The 19,959-nt window shown below is 39.2% G+C and overlaps 2 protein-coding genes and 2 pseudogenes across 2 annotated transcripts; 2 read left to right on the forward strand and 2 right to left on the reverse strand.

Moving 5' to 3' along the window:
• The window catches only part of LOC148918104 (protein disulfide isomerase pTAC5, chloroplastic-like), a 101,565-nt pseudogene that overhangs the window by 41,130 nt on the left and 40,476 nt on the right, over positions 1-19,959 (reverse strand).
• Positions 73-1,638, forward strand: LOC148918111 (uncharacterized; annotated as a pseudogene).
• Positions 10,491-12,450, reverse strand: LOC148918112 (uncharacterized). The gene is made up of 2 exons (XM_089051041.1): positions 11,331-12,450; positions 10,491-11,193 (listed from the first exon to the last, which is right to left on the reverse strand). The coding sequence occupies exons 1-2, from the start codon at positions 11,547-11,549 to the stop codon at positions 11,080-11,082; spliced, it is 333 nt and encodes a 110-aa protein (XP_088907167.1). The 5' UTR covers positions 11,550-12,450; the 3' UTR covers positions 10,491-11,079.
• On the forward strand, positions 16,128-17,375 carry LOC148918113 (uncharacterized; the record flags this gene model as incomplete). The annotated part of the gene is made up of 4 exons (XM_089049797.1): positions 16,128-16,310; positions 16,394-16,478; positions 16,550-16,645; positions 17,130-17,375. Coding segments are annotated over exons 1-4 (576 nt in total), but the record flags the coding sequence as incomplete, so codon positions are not given.

Here is a 19,959-nt window from a genome sequence, read left to right on the forward strand (position 1 = left end):
CTATGCAATACGAAACAAATATTGGCATATGCTGTAGACAATAAGCTATGTCCTCTTCATCACTAGTTCAATATGGCAGCAACCTCCAACCCTAGTGTGAGCTTGAAGCTCCTAATAGACACAAAAAGCCACAAAGTTTTGTTTGCTGAAGTGAGCAAAGAAATGGTTGATTGTTTCTTAACTATTCTGTCTCTGCATGTTGGCACCATCATTAGGCTCCTCTCCAAGAACAGCATGGTTGGCAGCTTAGGCCAACTTTATAAGATTTGCAGCCCAATCTTGGCAAGGACACGTTGCTCAAACCCAAGTCATCATTTGCTGACCAATAATAATAATGCTACTCTTACCACATTTGTATACCACATCCTTATACCATCTTATGTGGCAGCTGAGGTGGACAGCCACATCAATTAAAATTATTTAACATTTTCTTTTCTTTTATGATTTATTCCAGTATTTGTTTTTCTAATTGTCTTAATTAAAATACACTTCATTGATTTAATTGATGTGGCATATAATATGGACATGCCACATCATGTGGTACAGAAATGTGGGATAAAAATGTGGTAAGTGTAGCATTACTCTAACTCCAATGCCAAACAGTTCTACATTTATAATTCTTTACTTAGTTACCAACTAAAACAATCTCTCTTTCTATGGCTATCTCTATGTATATATGTGGTTGCTTTGCACCTTTTGTAAGGCCTTCTCCAACCTTGGGGCTAAACCCAAAAAAAATCTCAAAATTTGGCCCCATTTCATCTCCAATTCATGTATAGGGAGGGGGCGGAAGAATTTTATTGCAAATCGTTCAATCTCTGCTTCTCCAGTTAGTTTGAAGCTCCTCATCGACAAAAAACATAAAAAAGTTCTCTTCACAAGTGGCAAGAATTTTGTTGACTTTCTCTTCACCCTTCTGTCTCTACCAGTCAGCACTGTGATTGGGCTCCTCTCTAGAAAATGCATGATCTGTTGTTTAGGCAAACTCTAAGGCAGCTTAGAAAACTTAAATGACACATACTTGCAACCCAACCTCAACAAGGATGTCCTTCTAAAACCTAAGAAGCTGCCAATGCCAATTGGTGGTGCCCATCAACTTCTTCCTGCTTGACTGACGGTGAATCAAAGGGTAAAAAGTTGTATACGTGTTGGTCATGTTAGCCGTCAAGCTACTCCTACTCTGGGGAGGTATGCTATGTGGCTGATGACCCTAAGGCCATTTGTCCAAAGTGCCATAACTTCATTTCCAAACCCACGACTTATGTTGCTCGGCTGGCAATTGCAACCAGCGACAAGGGAGGTGGGTTTGTGAGAGAGGTTGTGACTTACATGATAACGGATGATATGGAAGTGAAGCCTATGTCTGCCATTTCAAGTATCGCTCTGCTTCAAAACTTCGATGTTAGGGATGTTCGTTCACTTGAAGAGATTGTGGTTCCTCTCGATAAGGATAAGGTTTGTGTTTATTAATTTTTTCTAACATGATAAATTACCATTCTATATATTCAAATATTGCACTTGGTATTCTATAAGAAGTTATGGTGAAGAGCATTTTTGTTTAATTTCCTTGTTAGGGTTTGAAATTGTTGAAGGACATCATTGCAGTCAAATGCAGTTATGACAAATGTGTTCCTTTAAGCAGCATTTCAAGTTGACATTTTGAAGCTTCTTTTGTAATGTTTGTTGTTGAATATGGATGAATGAATTGGATTGGGTACGTATTGGACTTCAAACTAATACAAAGAGATCAGATTCTTCTGCTTTCTTCTTCTCTCTTAAAAAAGCAATGATGTCTTTTCACTTAAAAAAGCAATGATGTCATCACTTAGGAACGGCAATTCTCAAGCAACATCAAATTAATTGATCTTCATAATTGCATATCTATACCAACTATTAAACCCATATCAAATTAATTGATCTTCATAATTGCATATCTAAACCCACATTAAAAGAGTACAGCCTAGCGGTTATACTCCATTTTTCATTTTTTCCTCAAATTAATCGTATAGCCGGGCGGCTATAGTTAAATATAAAATATAAAAATAGTATGGCCACGCCTTTATACTCTGTTTTTTCAAATTAATAGTCTAGCCGAGCGGCTATACTTTTCAAATATTAAAATTAGGTCGATATCTTCTTCCCAGCGTCGCCTTCTCCTTCCTCTCTCTGTCTCGATCTCTCTCTCCGTCTATCCGTCTTTCTTCCTAACAAGCAGCGGCTCTGCGCACTTCCATCGCCTTCGCTCACGCCGATCGCAAAACGCCAGCCCGGACCCTCCTAGAGCCGCCTAGGGCCGCCTAGACCTTCCTTGAGTGCCTAGAGCCACCAAGGGCCGCCTAGATCCGCCTAGGGACGCCTAGAGCCGCTTAGACCATCCTAGGGCCGCCTAGAGCCGCTAGGCGGGTGCCCTGACGCCGCCTAGCTCCCGGATGCCACATCCTCGAAGGGTACCTCTTGGTGTACCGGAACGACTTAAGTTGGTTCGAAATTGAAAGATAATGAGCTTTTGGTTGGCGTGGAATTAGGGTTACACTGTTTTCACAGTCATGTGGCAGGTCACTAGTGAATCAACCTTCCTAGTCTGATGATCTTGTACTGAAATACTAACTAATAGGGTGCATGCAACCTTAGGCCATTTCACTTGATTTTGTTCCATCTCCTGCATTTAAACATGTTTTTGCTTGCTGAAGTACTGTTAGAATTCTTAGTTTGTATATGTATTTTCAGATTAGGAAGAGGTGTATTTTCTGGAGATTTTAGCTAGAGAGAATGAAGAGAAATGGGGAAGGCACTGTTCCATTGAATTCTTACAATCTGCAGCTTACATAGTGTGTCTGACAAAGAGAGAAATGTGATTCTCTCCTAACATAATTACAACTGTCACCCTATTAGGTGCTTACACATGTCATACCAAATCTAAGCTAGAGAATCCACCTAGACTATGATCTAATGGTTCTCATTACATCATTTAAAATAGACTTAACAGAAAATAGAAAATGACTTCAGCTCTAAGAAATCAGTAGAAGGATTATATTTCAACACTCCCTTCTAATCCTTTAGCTGATTTCACTTCAAGCAAGCTTCTCAACCTCACAAACCGATCCTTAGGCAGAGCAGAGCCTTAGTCAAAATGTCTGCTATCTGATCTTCTGTCTTGCAGTACACCAGTTCAATTTCTTTTGCTTGAATGGCTTCCCTTATAAAATTAAATTTCCTGCTGATGTGTCTTGTCTTTTGGTGATGAACTGGATTCCTTGCCATTGCAATTGCAGAGGTGTTGTCACATAGAATTGGAGTCCCTTCTACCTGTTCTTCACCAAAATCTTCAAGCACAAATCTGAGCCACTTAGCTTGTGAAGTTGCTTCTGCAGCGCTCACATACTCAGCTTCGGCTGTAGATAAAGCAACTGTGTTTTGCTTGATGGAAGCCCAAGAGAACATGCCTGAGCCTAGTGTGAAGGCATATCCTGAGGTGCTCCTCATATCATCCTCACTCCCAGCCCAGTCACTGTCACAATACCCAATTAGAGTAGCTGTTTTCCCCTTTGCAAACTCAATTCCAAAATCTAATGTGCCTTGTATGTATCTCAGCACCCTTTTAGCAGTTCCCATGTGTTTCTTTGAGGGATTGTGCATAAACCTAGCAAGCAAGCTAGATGCAAACATGACATCTGGTCTTGTGGCAGTCAGATAAAGCAGAATCCCTACAATCTGTCTGAATTCATTTTCATCTGCTGCTTCACTTCCATCTTCTCTACACAATTTCTCATTCACCACTAATGGAATTGCCACTGACTTGCAGTCTCTCATTCCAAACTTCTCAAGAATTTTCATGGCATATTTCTTTTGATGAATGAAAATATGCTTATCAGTTTGTTCCACTCCCATGCCAAGAAAATGGTGTAATGACCCAAGTCTGTCATCTCATAGTGTTGCATCATATCTTGTTTAAACTCTTCAAGCATTTTAGGACACTTCCAAAGTATATAAATGTCATCTACATAGAGTGAGACAATGATAATACCTGAGGTGTCACTTGTTTTGATATAGAGAGTAGCTTCACTTAAGCTCTTCTTAAAACCTGCAGTGTTGAAATAGGCATCTATTTCATCATACCAGGCCCTTGGGGCTTGTTTCAGTCCATATAGAGCCTTGTTCAACCTGTACACCTTGGTTTCCTTGCTCTCTTGAACATATCCTTGAGGTTGTTCAACATAAACTTCCTCCTTTAGAATGCCATTGAGAAAGGCAGACTTCACATCCAGTTGAAATAGGTTCCATTCCTTTTGTGCTGCAAGGGCTATCAAGGTTCTGATGGTGTCAAGTCTTGCCACAGGGGCAAATGTCTCATTATAGTCGATTCCAGGCTTCTGTGAATAGCCTTTAGCCACAAGCCTAGCTTTATTCTTCTGCACAGTACCATCTAGGTTCAGTTTGACCTTGTAGACCCACTTAACACCAATTACTGGTTTGTCAAATGGCCTGTCAACTAATTTCCATGTATTGTTCTTCTTAATCATCTCGAATTCAGCCTCCATTGCACTTCTCCATGATTCATCCAAATCTGCTTCTTCAAAGCTGTCAGGTTCTACAATGCACATGTTGCATTGTGTCATGATGTCATTAATACTCCTCCACTTGTGAGGTGTGTGATCAAACCTTTGAGTCTCATCAAGCATTTCTTCCCCTTGAGGTGCAATTTCTTCTTCCATCTGCATTTGAGTATCCAAAAACTGAGATTGTTCATCTAATACCTTCTGTTCAGTTTCTGCAGTACCTTGATTTCCATCTGGCATAGGCATTCTCACATCTGCATTGCTAGGATTCTCCCATTTCCATGAGGCTTCTTCATCAAAATAGACATCCCTAGACAAGATAATCTTTCTAGTCTTAGGATCATACAGTCTATAGCCTTTTTCACACAATCCATAGCCCACAAAAATGCATTTGTGACTGTTTTCTTCCAACTTGTGTCTCAAAACAGAAGGAATAAGCACATGACATAGGCATCCAAACACTTTCAAGTGTGCAATACCTGGCTTTCTTCCTGTGAAGGCCTCAAATGGTGTCATTTTCTTAAGAGACTTAGAAGGACACCTGTTGAGAAGATAGACTGCTGTATGAACAGCTTCTGCCCAAAACTCATATGGAAGTCTCTTTTCATGTAGCATAGACTTTGCCATCTCAATTACAGTCCTGTTCTTCCTCTCAACAACTCCATTTTGTTGAGGGGAATATGCTACAGTCAGCTGCCTTTGTATTCCAGCCTCACTGCAGTATGCAAGAAATTCATTTGACATGAATTCTCCACCTCTGTCACTTCTAAGTGATTTCACCTTGTGTCCACTCTGCAATTCTGTCATTGCTTTGAACTTCTTGAAACATTCAAAAGCATTAGATTTATTTCTGAGAAAATAAACCCAAGCCATTCTTGTATAGTCATCAATGAATAGCAGGAAATATCTGTTTTCTGACATTGATGCAATCTGCATAGGACCACAGATGTCAGTGTGGACTAATTCAAGTGGAAACTGAGCTCTCCAAGTAGATTCTGCAGGAAATGAGTCTCTATGCTGCTTTCCCAGCTTGCAGCCTTCACAAACTACAAAATCCTTCTCCAGACTAGGCAGTCCATGAACCATGTCTTCATTTGCCAGCATCCTGATGCTTTGATCATTAAGATGGCCCAGCCTTTTATGCCAAGTCTGCAAACTGTGAGTCACACTTGCTCTCAGCACCAACTGAGTAGCAGGTACCATTGTGAGAGAGAAACACCTATTGATAGTCATTGGAACCTTAGCTATAGGATTTTGCAGTGACCAATCATCAAAAATTGTCACCATTCCCTTTCCAAATACTAAACAATACCCATGTTCCATCATCTGACCAACACTGAGCAAGTTCTCTTCTAAACCAGGCACCAACATCACTTCTTGAATGTGTTTTCTGCCTGTCTTGGTTTCTATCACAAGTGTGCCTTTTCCTGCAACTTGAACTGTCTCTCCAGTCCCCATTTTCACCTTGGAAGTTACATCCCTTCGAATATCTATCAATAGCCTTTCATCTCCAGTCATGTGGTTACTACAACCACTGTCCACATACCAAGAATTGTTCAATTTCACATCTGTCACGGCATTGCATGCATAAAACAATGTTCCAGTTACTTCAACCTGATTGGCATAATTCACCTTCTGCACAGGTTGATTTTCATGGCAATTTCTAACCATGTGACCAAACTTTCCACATCCTCTGCATTTTGGTTTTCCTTCAAACCAGCACTTGCCATAGTGCAGTTTTTCACAGTGCTTGCAAGATGTTTTAGTTCCATCATTTGATGCATTTGGTTTGGGATTAGAATTGGACTTGTTATTCCAATTCTTCCCATTTTCCTTCCAGTTCCTCTGAGACTTGTTACCTCCAGAAGAACTTCCATTCTTAGAGCTTTTACTCTCTATGTTCAGGCTAGTAAAAGCCTTTTCTGTGGAATTTTCAGTGTGCCTATCCAACCTGAGCTCAAAGTTCTTGAGAGACGCAACCACTTCTTGAATTTCAAGAGTGTAAAGATCCTTTGAATGCTCAATCACAAAACATATAGAGTCATAAGATCTAGGCAAGCTAATAAGTAATTTCTGCACAACTCTTTCTCTAGGTAACTCTTCACCATAACTTTTCATTTGATTAATTAGATCAAACAGTTTAGCAACATAACTAGAGAATGACTCACTATCCTTCATACGAGTGTATTCAAACTCTCTACGTAAGCCTTGTAGCTTCACACTTCGTACTGTTTATCGCCTCTAAACTCCTCGCTTGAGAATATCCCATGCACCTTTTGAGGTTTCTTCATTCACTATTCTGGGAAAAATTTGGTCGACATCGCACCTTGGATCAGTCCAAGTGCACGAGCATCTTTCATCAAAATCTCAGCCAATGTAGACTTCTCTTCTTCAGCAGCTTTAGATCCTTCTTCCTTTCCTTTTTTTTTCTTTGGATCTGAAGCATCAAAACCATTTTCAACCAAATCCCACAGTCCATGAGATTTCAGAATGGTCTTCATTCGAATGCTCCAAAACTCATAGTTTTCTCCATTGAAAACTGGTGTACGAAGCTCAGAAGAGCTTGATCCTGCCATGTTAGACATCAGACGCAGCTAGAAAAGCTTCGTGAAATTTTGAGTGAGCTCAACGTCAGCCCACCAAACACCAGCTCGATTCTCACAGATTCACGCCCAACAAACAATCAAACCTGGCTCTGAGGCCATGTTAGAATTCTTAGTTTGTATATGTATTTTCAGATTAGGAAGAGGTGTATTTTCTGGAGATTTTAGCTAGAGAGAATGAAGGGAAATGGGGAAGGCACTGTTCCATTGAATTCTTACAATCTGCAGCTTACATAGCGTGTCTGACAGAGAGAGAAATGTGATTCTCTCCTAACAGAATTACAACTGTCACCCTATTAGGTGCTTACACGTGTCATAACAAATCTAAGCTAGAGAATCCACCTAGACTATGATCTAATGGTTCTCATTACATCATTTAAAATAGACTTAACAGAAAATAGAAAATGACTTCAGCTCTAAGAAATCAGTAGAAGGATTATATTTCAATAAGTACTGTTTGCTGAAGCAAGCAAGGCAGTTGTGGATTTTCTCTTCACTCTTATGTCCTTGCATGTTGCGACCGTGACTAGGCTCATCCTCTCTAATGGTGGCATGGTTGGTTGCTTAGGCAAACTTTACGAGAGTCTCGAAAATCTCAGTGACACATATATGCAACCCAATCTTAACAAAGACTCCCTGCTGAAACCCAAGACAACAATAAATAGTTTTGTTTTGTTTACAATAAATAGTGTTCTCTATCTGTGTCTATTGATTGATACAACATATTTTGTTTTTGCTTTTGCTTCTTAGGGTTTGAAGTTGGTGAAGGCATCATTTGAGTCAAAAACCGCTCTTACAAATGTTTTCCTTGGTAATAAAGTGCATGAAGGTTTCAACTTTGGTCCTCTAAAGAAATTGAGCTTTTGGAGGTTCCTTTTAGTTTGTGGATATTGACATTGACTGTATTGGCTTACATTGGATTATTTCAACTTTGGCCCTCTGATCTTATTGGTAACAAATATTACACTGCAAGATATGGTCAAAACGATCCAACAAGTCCAAGGAAACCAATCTGCTTTCCCAATGATCCTTTTGCACTGTCGTTGATACAAAAATGAACAAGGAGAACCGATCGTGCGGCTGAAGTAAACTTGCTCATCTACACTGCTCCGCTGCTCTAAGGCATTTGCACTGTTTTGTTTTTGGTTTTTCTGTTGATTTTATGTTTTGGGCCTCCATTTCTTAGTTTCTTTTCGGCATGATCAAATCTCAAACCAGTTGGCAGGAGATCAACTTTTATAACAGTTCTCTGTTTTTATCCATTTGGGCAGTTTTATGAGTTCATATGCTTTAGTACCATTCGTTTCTAAGGCTTGTCTAAGCTTATAAATAGGTCTTTCTAAGGCTTTTCAGGCATATTATACGCCTGTCGTCCTTCTCTATCCTCTTTGCACAAAGAGTTACGAGCAAGCAAATAAGTTGTTGATTTTCTTTTCACTCTTCTGTCTTTGCATGTTAGTGGTTAACATTTGCATGAAACCTATGGTGAACTAAAACGGACACCTTGCAACTCAAACCCTTGTCATGTCACACAAATTCTTACTTCAATTTCTAAATACATCAAATGTAGTTTTGTTTCTAAAGTGGCAGTTTGCAAGGTTATAAAAGCTTTTTGATGCCTTGCATTACAGCTCCTCCTACTTTTCACACCAGATTAATCCACACTCACGCGTACGTGTGACAAAATTACATGTTCTAGTGATCTATTATCTTCTCTCTCTCTTTACATATCAAATTTCTCTCCTCTTACTTGATCTATGAAGTTCATCATCCATTCCAAAGAATAAACTCATCCATGTAATTATGGATCAGTCTTCTTGAAGTCATCAATGGCGTTCACCAAAACTAAGGTGAAACTCCTAGTCCATGTAAAAAAGCCACAAAATTCCGTTTGCTGAAGGGAGCATAGACCTGTTAGTTGGCTTTTTCACTGTCTTTTGCCTCTAAACTAGTAAGCCTGAAGATACAATACAACTAATATGGAAACGCAAATACAAAACAAAACGAATTGTAAATCTGGCTGTTGGTTTAGTTAATGAATGCCAACTAGTGGAAATAAATACATATTTATTCACTCATCCGTATAATATATCACTATGTACAGGTAATGACAGATTTGTATATGTAGAGTTGTTTTCTGATCGACTGATGATGCAGAGTCCAAGGTGACCCTCCACCTTCTGGATCCATTCACCATTGCCTTTTTGAATAATTTTGAATTTGGGATAAATTCTTTTGTGAAGCATAAAATAGGTCTTTGAATGCTTAAGCACATGCTCCTTCTTTTCTGTCCTTAATATCCCCTCAATGGCTACCACCAACAGGGCTAGCACGAGTTTGAAGCTTCTGGTTGACACAAAAAGCCACAAAGTTCTGTTTGCTGAAGCTGAAGCAAGCAAGGAAGTTGTTGATTTCCTTTTCAGTTTTCTGTCTTTGCATGTTGCAACTGTTACTAGGCTCCTCTCAACTGGTGGTATGGTTGGTTGCTTAGGCAACCTTTACGAAAGTGCCGAAACTCCTAGTGTCGACTCATACTTGCCACTCAATCTTAAGGACACCCTGCTCAAACCCAAAAAACAACAATTTCTGCGGCCAATATCCTTCAATTGCCATTGCCGACCAACAATGACTCGAGCAATATTAAGGCTGGCTATGTCAAGGGTGGTGTTATTTACATGATAATGGATAATTTGGAAGTGAAGCCAATGACCACCGAATCAAATGTTGCAGTGCTTCAAAAGTTCAACGTGAAGGGGATTGATGCACTTCAAGTTAAGGAGGTTGATCTTGGCATGCAAGAGGTTTCATGTCCTATATATTTTTCTAACTCTTATCAGAGGCTTGTTGATCTATTTAGATAGCTAAATGTCTTACGTGTATATTTCTCTCTCTTGTAGGGTTTGAAGTTGGTGAAGGCATCACTGGGGTCAAATACCGCTCTTACCAATGTCTTCCTTGGAAAGAAACAGCACAAACTTTTCAACTTTGGTCCTCTAGAGACATTGAGCTTTTGGGGTTTCATTTTGGTTTGTGGATTGGGATTTCTATTCTATTACAGTCCTTACTAATGAGATTCGTATTCTATGATGAGATTCGTAATAAGAAGGCCTAAACATTTGTGCTTCGTGAAATGAGATTTGTATTCTATGATGTCAATTTGGAGGTTTTCCTTATTTTGGATTTATGTAATGACTATTTCGGATCATTTCCCTTTGGATGAAGAAATTGTTTGCTTAATTTGATTGATTAGCCTTCACCCCCAAGGTACGAGAATGAATATCCTGCAACATCTCGTAAGCCCATGAATAAAAATATGAAATGTCATGCTAGGTTATGTCATAAAGATAATTGAATAATCTATCCCAAAAAAGAAGAGGATTTCCCCCAAAATGACAATTGAAAAACGTATAATTTGGATAAGGTCCATCCAAATGACCATTGAAAAACGTTTCAATTTCTCAAAGTAGTGGGTCTACAAATAAATAGGTCCTTAATAATCTTGTTTCTTACTCACTCTTCCTCAATGGCCCCCTCCAAATCCAAACCCAAAACCAAATCAGTCTCTGCTTCTCCAGTTAGTTTGAAGCTCCTCATTGACAAAAAGCATAAAAAAGTTCTCTTCGCCGAAGCTGGCAAGGATTTTGTTGACTTTCTCTTCACCCTTTTGTCTCTACCCGTCAGCATTGTGATCGGGCTCCTCTCTAAGAAGCTGCCAATGCCAATTGGTGGTGCCCATCAACTTCTTCCTGCTTGACCAATGGTGAATCAAACGGTAAAAAGTTGTACACGTGTCGGTCGTGTCAGCCGTCAAGCTACTTCTACTCTGGCGAGGTATGCGATGTGGCTGACCTATCCAAATAAGTTGTTGATTTTCTTTTCTCTGCCAGAATAGGATGTAGCAGATTATAGCCGACTAAATATCAAGGCTGATAAACCTCAGGAAGTTGAAGACCAACACTTGCAGCCGATTTTCCAAGTACTTTTTTCATCTCATCTGATCTATCCACAGCAATGTTGTAAGAGAACAACAGGTCCTGCACATCCATTATACAAAGTTAGATGTTTGATGGAGATTAAAAAGAAAACCAACATAATGGAACATGACAGGGACCTTACAATTTGCAAAAAGAAAAAAACTTTGATCAGACAGAGCAATGAATTACATCTGTACCTGGTGATGGTGCACACTGTTAAGAAGAAAAGTGTAGTTATGGGCAAGCTTAATCTTCTGCTGAATGGAAGATGGATCTGACAGTTTGCAGTTGTTCCTGAATTCTTCAGTTACGTATTCTTTGAAATGCCTCGCCCTGTCTTCTTTGGCAACGTGTTTCTTGACAGCCCTGAGAAGGTGGCGGTACACCTTAGCAACTTGCAAAGCCTCAGCACTCATTTTCAACCTTTATGTCAGAGCTTCTTCTAAATTTGTTCTATTTCTCCACCACCCTGCCTCAGGAATTGAAGGTTTGATGCACGATCAGAAGCAAACTCCATGACAAAAACATATATTTGAGAAACTTATTCATAAGGGAAAGACGGTAAAAATTGAACAAAGCTAATAAAAAAGTATAAATACAACAAGAATATCTCTTATAGATCTACATAAGGTACAAAAAAGAACAAAATACAAAACTAGTAGAAACATTAAGCTGCTGTCAATATAACAGAAGCAACAGGCAGGCCAAATACAACTACTGGCACGTTAAAAAGGATTTGATTAGGAAAGAGGGGTTTTGGGTGAAAAGGAAATGAGCATGAAACTTGGCCATAATTTAACAGTTAAAGCAACATGAACCATGAAAAATAAAAATGAGTGGCACCACAACTTCACTTAAGCTGATAGAACAAGAGCTTTTAGCTGGCAAGTTTCAGTCATTTCCATCAAAGTGCCTTGTATTGTCTATATAGCAAGGTTTACGGTGGATAAAGACAAAAGAGACGAGAGGTACAGCCAGTACTAACTGAATGGCTGCATAATTTCAGAGCAAAAAACCCAAAATGCTGCTGCCGCTACCAATTGATAACAGAGCAGCAATACAAACAAAGCCCCATCAAATACCAACTGCTACCTGTGTCCATGAAAAGGGCTCTACGTATTCTAGGCTAATGGCTAAACCAAATTATGAAAGGGCGCAAACCAAGCTGCTACTACTATCTACCATAAGCTTTCACCATTCTATAGCAAGTTCTTTCAGGAATTATCACATATGGGTGGTCTGCAACATACCAATATCACACTAACCTCATCCAGCCAAAAGCGTAAATGCAGAAAGTTTACAAAAAGACCACATTCAATTGGGAAAAGTGTGAAACAAAAACTCGGAACGAAAAACCCAAAACCCACTAACCTGTGGAGGAAGCCAGTAAGGATTTGAAGATAGAGGTCTCTGGTTGTTGCAGGTCAAAATGTACTTACTTTTTGGGCTTGCTATAAGCGGGTCCTGAATAAACAGATAAACCCATATAAATATTGCCCGTTTTATTCCGGCCAGACTATAATGAGGGGTAAGTTATAAGGGGTAAGTTATAAGGGGTTCATTTTATAGTCATTGGATCAATCCAAGGGCTGGGGAGAATTGGGATAAAGTTGTGCAATCGGGTAGGTGAGGAACCCAAACCCGAATTTAATATCCAGCAATGAAGTTGGTCCCAACAAAAAAAAAGAGGCAAGTTCGAAGTTTGAACAGAAAAAACCCATTGATCTCAAACTCATAGTGAGAGAAACCGCTAAGCTCGAGAAAGCAGTTGAAGGCAACGGGCAACGACGGTTGAAGGCAAAGGTTAACGACGGTTGAACGCAACTCCACTATCTAAACCGTGAAAAGTATTTATTTTGAGTGGAAGGAGCAAAGGCGTGGAATCAAAACAGTAAAAAGCGAAGCGTGGAAGGGGAAGGAGAGAAGCCGTATTCGTTGGAAGTGATAGGTTCCATTTGTGGAGCAAAGCCGCACAAAGACCCAACACAGACACCTTGCGATTGTTCAATAACCAGCATTTGGTGAGTAATTTATGGAATTTGAGTTTAGGGTTAGAGTAACCGTTTTCCCCAATTTGTACCATGAATGTTGTTAGATTTGGCATCTCTTCTTTGTGCTTCACTTGCATGTTAATTTTTGCTTGGGTATATGTTAAAAAACGAATGAATATAAAGTCAATAACATGTCAATAATGATATGAATAAGGTAATGGTGTTGAATTGGAGGAGGCCCTCAAAACCTTCCACATTTGAAGCAGTGCAGAGTGCAGATTATCTCTCTGGAGCTAGAATATATATAATTTTTGAAATAAATATTATTTCCGTTGTTACTAAATTTGCCTGTTAAAAATGAGAACAGATAATAATAAACTCATGAATAAAAGTGCAAAGCATTTGAAAAAAGGTTGATCTATGACGATTATGGTGAGTGAAGAAAAAGCTAGAAAGAAAGAAGGATGTGGCAATGGCTTAGCGAGCGGATAGCAGAGCAGATGCTTTGCTTTGCTTCCTTCCACCATCTTTCTCATTTATTTATTTATTTATTTTGTGTTGTGTATGAAATGACAATAATTGTCATGTGTGTGAAGTGCAGAACTTGCCTAGATTGCACTCACACTCACTCATGCATCAACCATTGATTGGAGTTTGGATCCATAAATAAAACACATGCTAGTGCTTGTAATTCACAGAATCATTGCATTAACAGGTATTTGCACAAAATATGTCATATTGCTTTGATGATGTTAAAGCCTGTGATCAGTAATCCCTATGCGCATGTACTTTGTAAAATTTGTAATGTCTTTGGTTGACTAGTTGTATAAATACCAATGTGATTGTGCAAATACGTGGTAGTATATGTGTTCACGTTATTTCATCTTGTATTTCAGGAAATGGGATCCAACGTTGAGCTGGTATGGCCAGAGTCGAGGCATATTCCTCACGGGTGAACAACGCTCACATGCAAATTCATCCCTAGCTGTAATTGAGCGAAGTTGAGTGCCGAACAATTAGAACAATTCAAGACATCATGCTTTGGCCATCTTCTGAATATAGATAAGATTCAGTTTAGCGGGCAGATTGTGCATGGGGTTGTGTTGCGTAGAGTAGCGGGGCAGGGTGTGAAAGACTTGGATGGACTGAGTTTCTTAATAGGGTGCGATGTTGCTCAGTTCACTCGTCAGGATTTCTGTTTGATCTCGGGCTTCGTTTTGGGAAGTGCCTGAAGTTTCCAGTGGAGAAAGTGATGAAATTAGACTTCAGAAAAGATATTTTATAGACGAAGGAATTACATGTAATGCTTTAGAAGAAGCATTTGTGAGGTGCACAGAGGAAGATGACGTCTACAAGCTAGCTCTTGTTTACTTTGCTGAGTTAGTGGTTTTGGGAAGGGACAAACATTTGAACATCAATCTAAATTACCTGATCCTTGTAGAGGACTTGGATGCGTTCAACAAGTTTCCATGGGGTTCGGTGTCGTTTGACAAAACCCAAGACAGTCTGTTTTCTGCACCAACAAAGTATGTGAAAAGCTTTGAAAATGAAGAGGGAAGAGGGAAGGGGAAATGTAAGGTAACCGGAACAAGCCGGAGAAATGAGAAGGGCAAGAAGGATAACCATGGTGAAGTGCAAAGGGGTGGCTGGAGTTTTAAAGGTTTCACGTATGCTTTCCAGGTACATGGTAATAATGTTCATGTCGTTATGTTTTGTTGACTTTAAAACTTAAATAATAACTTGTGTCCTGTGAATTGTGTAGATTTGGGTATATGAATTAATTCCTAGAATGGTGGACCTGAATTACTGCAAGGTTGTTGATCCGACAGCTCTCCCGCGTATTTTGCGATGGAGAACTACTACGTCTGTTCCCGAGATGAGAAAGTTGAACAATTATTTTTTCCGAGCAAAGAGGTTTGGTTTGCAGCCCTTGGAACTATTTATAAGATTCAATGAAATTATGAAGTAGAATGATTGCATATGACTCTTGTCTGTTTTCTGAAATAGTCGATTCAGTTCTTGGGCGCTATGTCCAAGTGAAGAGGACATGAGACAACCATATTGGAGTTGGCCACAGGGTCGCCCTGCTGTTGTCTCGGCAGAGTCAATTCCTTCTTCATGTGCTGACCTTGATGAGTTGAACAAGGCGGTAAGCTTGTTGAGGTCCGAGTTGTTTCAAGTAAAGCGGGAAAAGGACGTCCTTGAGTTAAAGGTCATACGGATGGAAAAAATTTTGGGCCACTGTTTAGGTCCTCATTTTGAGCAGGAAGTGAGAAGGGACATAGCTTTACTGAAAGAGAGGACGAATCGTTGTGTCGTGTCACATCTATTTAAGGGATATGAGGAAGTGGATGGCATGCAATGGGATGAAGGGCCAAGTAATAGAAATGAAGGAGAGGAAAATGAAGAGGAGGACATTGAAGGGGGTGAAGGGCCAAATAACAGAAATGAGGGAGAGGACAAGGAAGAGGAGGGGATTGAAAGGGGTGAAGGGGCAAGTAAGACAAATGAGGGAGAGGAAAAGGAAGAGGAGGGGATTGAAGGGGGTGAAGTGCCAAGTAAGAGAAATGAGGGAGAGGAAAAGGAAGAGAAGGGGATTGAAGGAGGTGAAGTGCAAAGAAAACCAAGGGAGGTAGAGGAAGCTCAAAGGAAAGAAGTGAGGGAGAGCAAGTGAAAATAAAAGCAGCAAAGGAGAGGAAGCGCAAAGAAAGAGCATTGAGGGAGAGGAAGAACTGCAAAGAAAAAGCGGTGAGGGAGAGGATCGAAAAAAAAAAAAGGAAGGGCAAGGAAGTGAAAAGACAGAGAAGTGAGGAAAAGGAAGTGCAAAGAAACCAATGTGAGGAAGAGGATGATGAAGTTATGTTGGTTGGCAATGACATTGGCGAGAGCACGGAGGGGACAAAGGTTGAGGTTCTGTCGGGGAAATTGATTTGGATCAACCTACAGCTGTGTTATCTCGGTTGAGCGTTTGGTTGAATGATGAAGGTCAAGGTGTGGACGAGGGGTCCAATTACGGAAGAGGAAGAGGATTATTCCTATGTGGAAGATCGTTGAAGCTAGTGAAGTGGTTAAAAAAAATTTGCCAAAGACAACCGGACTTCGGACGTTAGACCCAATGAAGGCGATTCCGCATGATGATATGGTGAAATTGCTGAAACTTTGTTCGGAATGGCGCCATAACCCAAAGTAAGTCCTTTGTTTTTTGAGATAGAAGGCATGAGTGTATATATTTTTTAATTGTTGTGTTCTAAAACTTTTTATATTCATAGTTTGGTGATGCAATTTGGCAACGTGGAAGCTGAGATTGAATTCTTCGCTTCCCTCGTCAAAGCTGACGGTTGGCTGAAAGGAGATGTAAGTTTAATTGATTATGCATTTGTTTGAATGTGCATAGATTATGAGATTGACAAGGAAAACATGTGCAGCACATTGATTTGGGCTTGTATCTCATCCGGAAGCGACAACAACAGTTGGAGGAAGTAGAAATATCGGATTGGACAACGACCGATGTATTTTTTATGGTATGTGATGCAGGATGCATAGGACCTAAATTGTTTAGTTTCCTAATTGATTTGTTAGTTTCCTATATTCTTTAGTTTTCCAAATCCTAGTAGGATTTCTAAGTTAGTTTTCCAAATCCTATTAGGATTTCTAAGTTTCCTATTTTATTAGGAATAGGATTTCTGTTTTACCTGGGGATTTTAATTCTATTCTCTCTAGGTTTTAGTTTGCTATAAATACCCCTATGTAGTTCTTTACAATTCAGATTTGAATATTGATTAAACATTCCTTTAAACTCTCTGATTTCTGCCTGCCTTCTACCTTTTCTTCCCTTCAGCTTTTCTTATCTGTTATGTCTTATTGCTCTAAGTGTTTAAACTAACACACCCAGGGCTGTGCTACATCAGTATGGCATAGGCCTTGACCAAGTGCAGTTAATAATTACAAATTATCCATACTTGCTTTGTGGAGTTGTTTAACCATTGATTGTTTTCTATTTCACAGAATCACATCCATACTTGCTTTGCGGATAATAAAAGGAAAAAAGAGCAAGTTGGGTGGAAAATTAGAACCAGTTTAGTGAACGTTGTAAATGGCAAGGTTCCGGCTTGTGGATTGGATTGGCAGAACACGTATAAGGTGTATGTACCTTGTATGTTGCAAAAATATAAGCATTGGGTGGCTCTAGAGATTGATCTGATTCAGTGTGAAATCAAAGTCTACGATTCAATGGTTTCACTCATTCCGGATCGAGCTTAAAGGAAGAACTCGGCCCCCTGTCAATTACGATTCCAAATCTTCTGCACACCCTCGACTTTTATGAAGAAGGTGTTTACGCGAACGAGTGCACCCGAGATTGGTGGTGTCCATGGCCAATACATCGTGTGGATGTTCCACAACAGGCTAATGAGTGAGCACAACTTTTTATTTAATTTTATTACTTTAATTTGTCAATTATGTTAGAATGTCATTAGTTGAATTGATCGAGTTCTTGTTTTGCTTCAGAGGCGATTGTGGTATGTTCGTGTTGAAGTACATTGAGCTGTTGAGTGCCTGAGATTTCCTTAGCTACTTGCACCTCGCAGAACATGCCATTTTTTCGGTTGAAGTTGGCTGCAGAAATTGCACGGGGAGATGCTTACATGCCATGATATCGGTTGAACTTGGTTTAGGCACATGATGATGAAATAGGTTTTGGGAATGTCAAATTTCAAAGTCATGTAAATACACAATAGAGACCCATGGGTCCTTTTCGAATTCCACCTCTGCTCCTGAATTCTTCTTCGTCTTTCTCAATCTTAGTGTATTTGTGTACAGAAATTTAGATTTAAGTTACTGGACAATAACAATTAGAACCAAAATAGTGGCAAATATTATAGCGGATGCATGCTTTCATTTTGATTAGTGTGATATTACGCTATGTTTATTCTCGTATTGTGCGAAATGTATATGGAGCTGGTTGCAGAGCATAGAAAAATGAAGACTCTGAAATGGAGATGTTGAGGTTGGAGAGGAGAAAAGTAACTGGATCTGTAAATCTATTGCACGTGGGCAATCTAAATGGATAGGCAGATGCATTTTTGAAGTTAGACACATGCCATTCCCATACATAGAATGTGCATATGGATGTAAAGTTTTTTTTGATGTAATGAAACAAACATCGGTGTAATATTGGCCTAACTCCTTGACGACATTTACCTAACCTCAACCAAACTGCATTGAATTGGGATTTGAAGACTGCATATGTGAATTTGGATTTGAAGAATGCATATTCACATAGGGACTGATGGCTTTTTAAGTGTATTACATCATTGCAAAGTGATATGTCATCATTTATCCAAGCCACCATTCCAAATATCAGATCCCAATCTTTAAGCCGTTCAACATGCCTTGACTTAATCGCAATGGGTTGCATCTTAATAAGGTAATTCTGTAAGGGGAATAGGCTGCTATGGCCTCGCCTCCAATATTTTATTCAACCATGCCCTCCTTATAGAAACACATGAAAAAATGTCCCCAGGTGCAATGCTCTAAAAACTCCCTATTGGTTCCGCACTGCCCCTCGGGTTTGAATCCCTCTCTCCTTTATAATCGGTTAATAAATTGGTTGATTTTCTTTATTTTATTGGTTTTGGGCAGCTGAGTAACATAACAGTAATGTATATTGGTGCGTCTATATTGCATGTCTGTTGGGTCTATATTGCTTGTCTATTGCGTGCATATCTTTACATTTATTGCGTCTGTATTGATTTGTATTGCTTACGACGGAAATAAATAACAATACACAGGCAACAGACAAGCAATATACACGCAATAGATATGAAATATACACGCAATAGACATGCAATATACATCAGTCCCCAATTACATCAACCATAAGGAAGTCGTATTGAATAGGAAATTCTACTTAAGTTGTTCTTCCTACGAAAACAAAGAATAAGGACCGTTTCCCCCCTTAAATCTAACTGGAGTCCTACTTTTGCCCCCAATAAACATGCAATATTGGAGCAATAACATGCGATATACATGCAGTAAACACTCAATCAACTTTCAATAAACCTTCAATATCGGTTCAATAACATGTGAAATACATGCAGTTAACAATCATGAAACCTTCACGAAACATGTAAACAATCAATAAACCTTCAATAAACACTCAATATCGGAGTAATAACATGCGAAATACATGCAGTTAATGAACCTTCAATAAACAGTCAATATCATGCGATTTACATGCAGTAAACAATCAATAAACAATCTATATACACTGAATAATTATTCAATCTTAAAAAAAAGGTATTGTCTTATTATTGCATCGTATTGCCCTGTATTGTCATTTTATCGTCTTCGTATGACTTTATTTTTGTAAAGTAAGTCTAGGAAAGTTTTTACTGGGTTTCTGACAAGTAAATGCTTTTGTTTCAAACAATAATTTAAACTCAATGCTAATCCACCTATTTCAATAACAAAAATTACAAATTGGGTTTGAAAAGTCATTGGTGGTGCGTGCAACATGTGTTTTTGGGGAGAACTTTTACAATCCTTGAAACCGTGCACTTAATTGGTCATTAAAAGAACAAATAATATGACAATTGATACAACTAATAAAACTAATACCAAGTCCTTAATGGACTTCAGCATATTAAGCACTGTAGCATCATACGTGTCGACTTGTCTGACCTGCTTGTGGAGGTTACATCAACCCATTCGAATCCATTGCAACTGGTGGCTCCCTAATTGCAGGCATCATATATGCAAAATAATTCTGTCAGAGTTAGACCTAGGATTTTTTTTTCACCCACATACATATTCTGGAAATGAGAACTTACATAGG

This window comes from Prunus mume, linkage group LG4, assembly GCF_029339155.1.
Source record: "Prunus mume cultivar Tortuosa linkage group LG4, ASM2933915v1, whole genome shotgun sequence".
Taxonomy (NCBI): Eukaryota; Viridiplantae; Streptophyta; class Magnoliopsida; order Rosales; family Rosaceae; genus Prunus; species Prunus mume.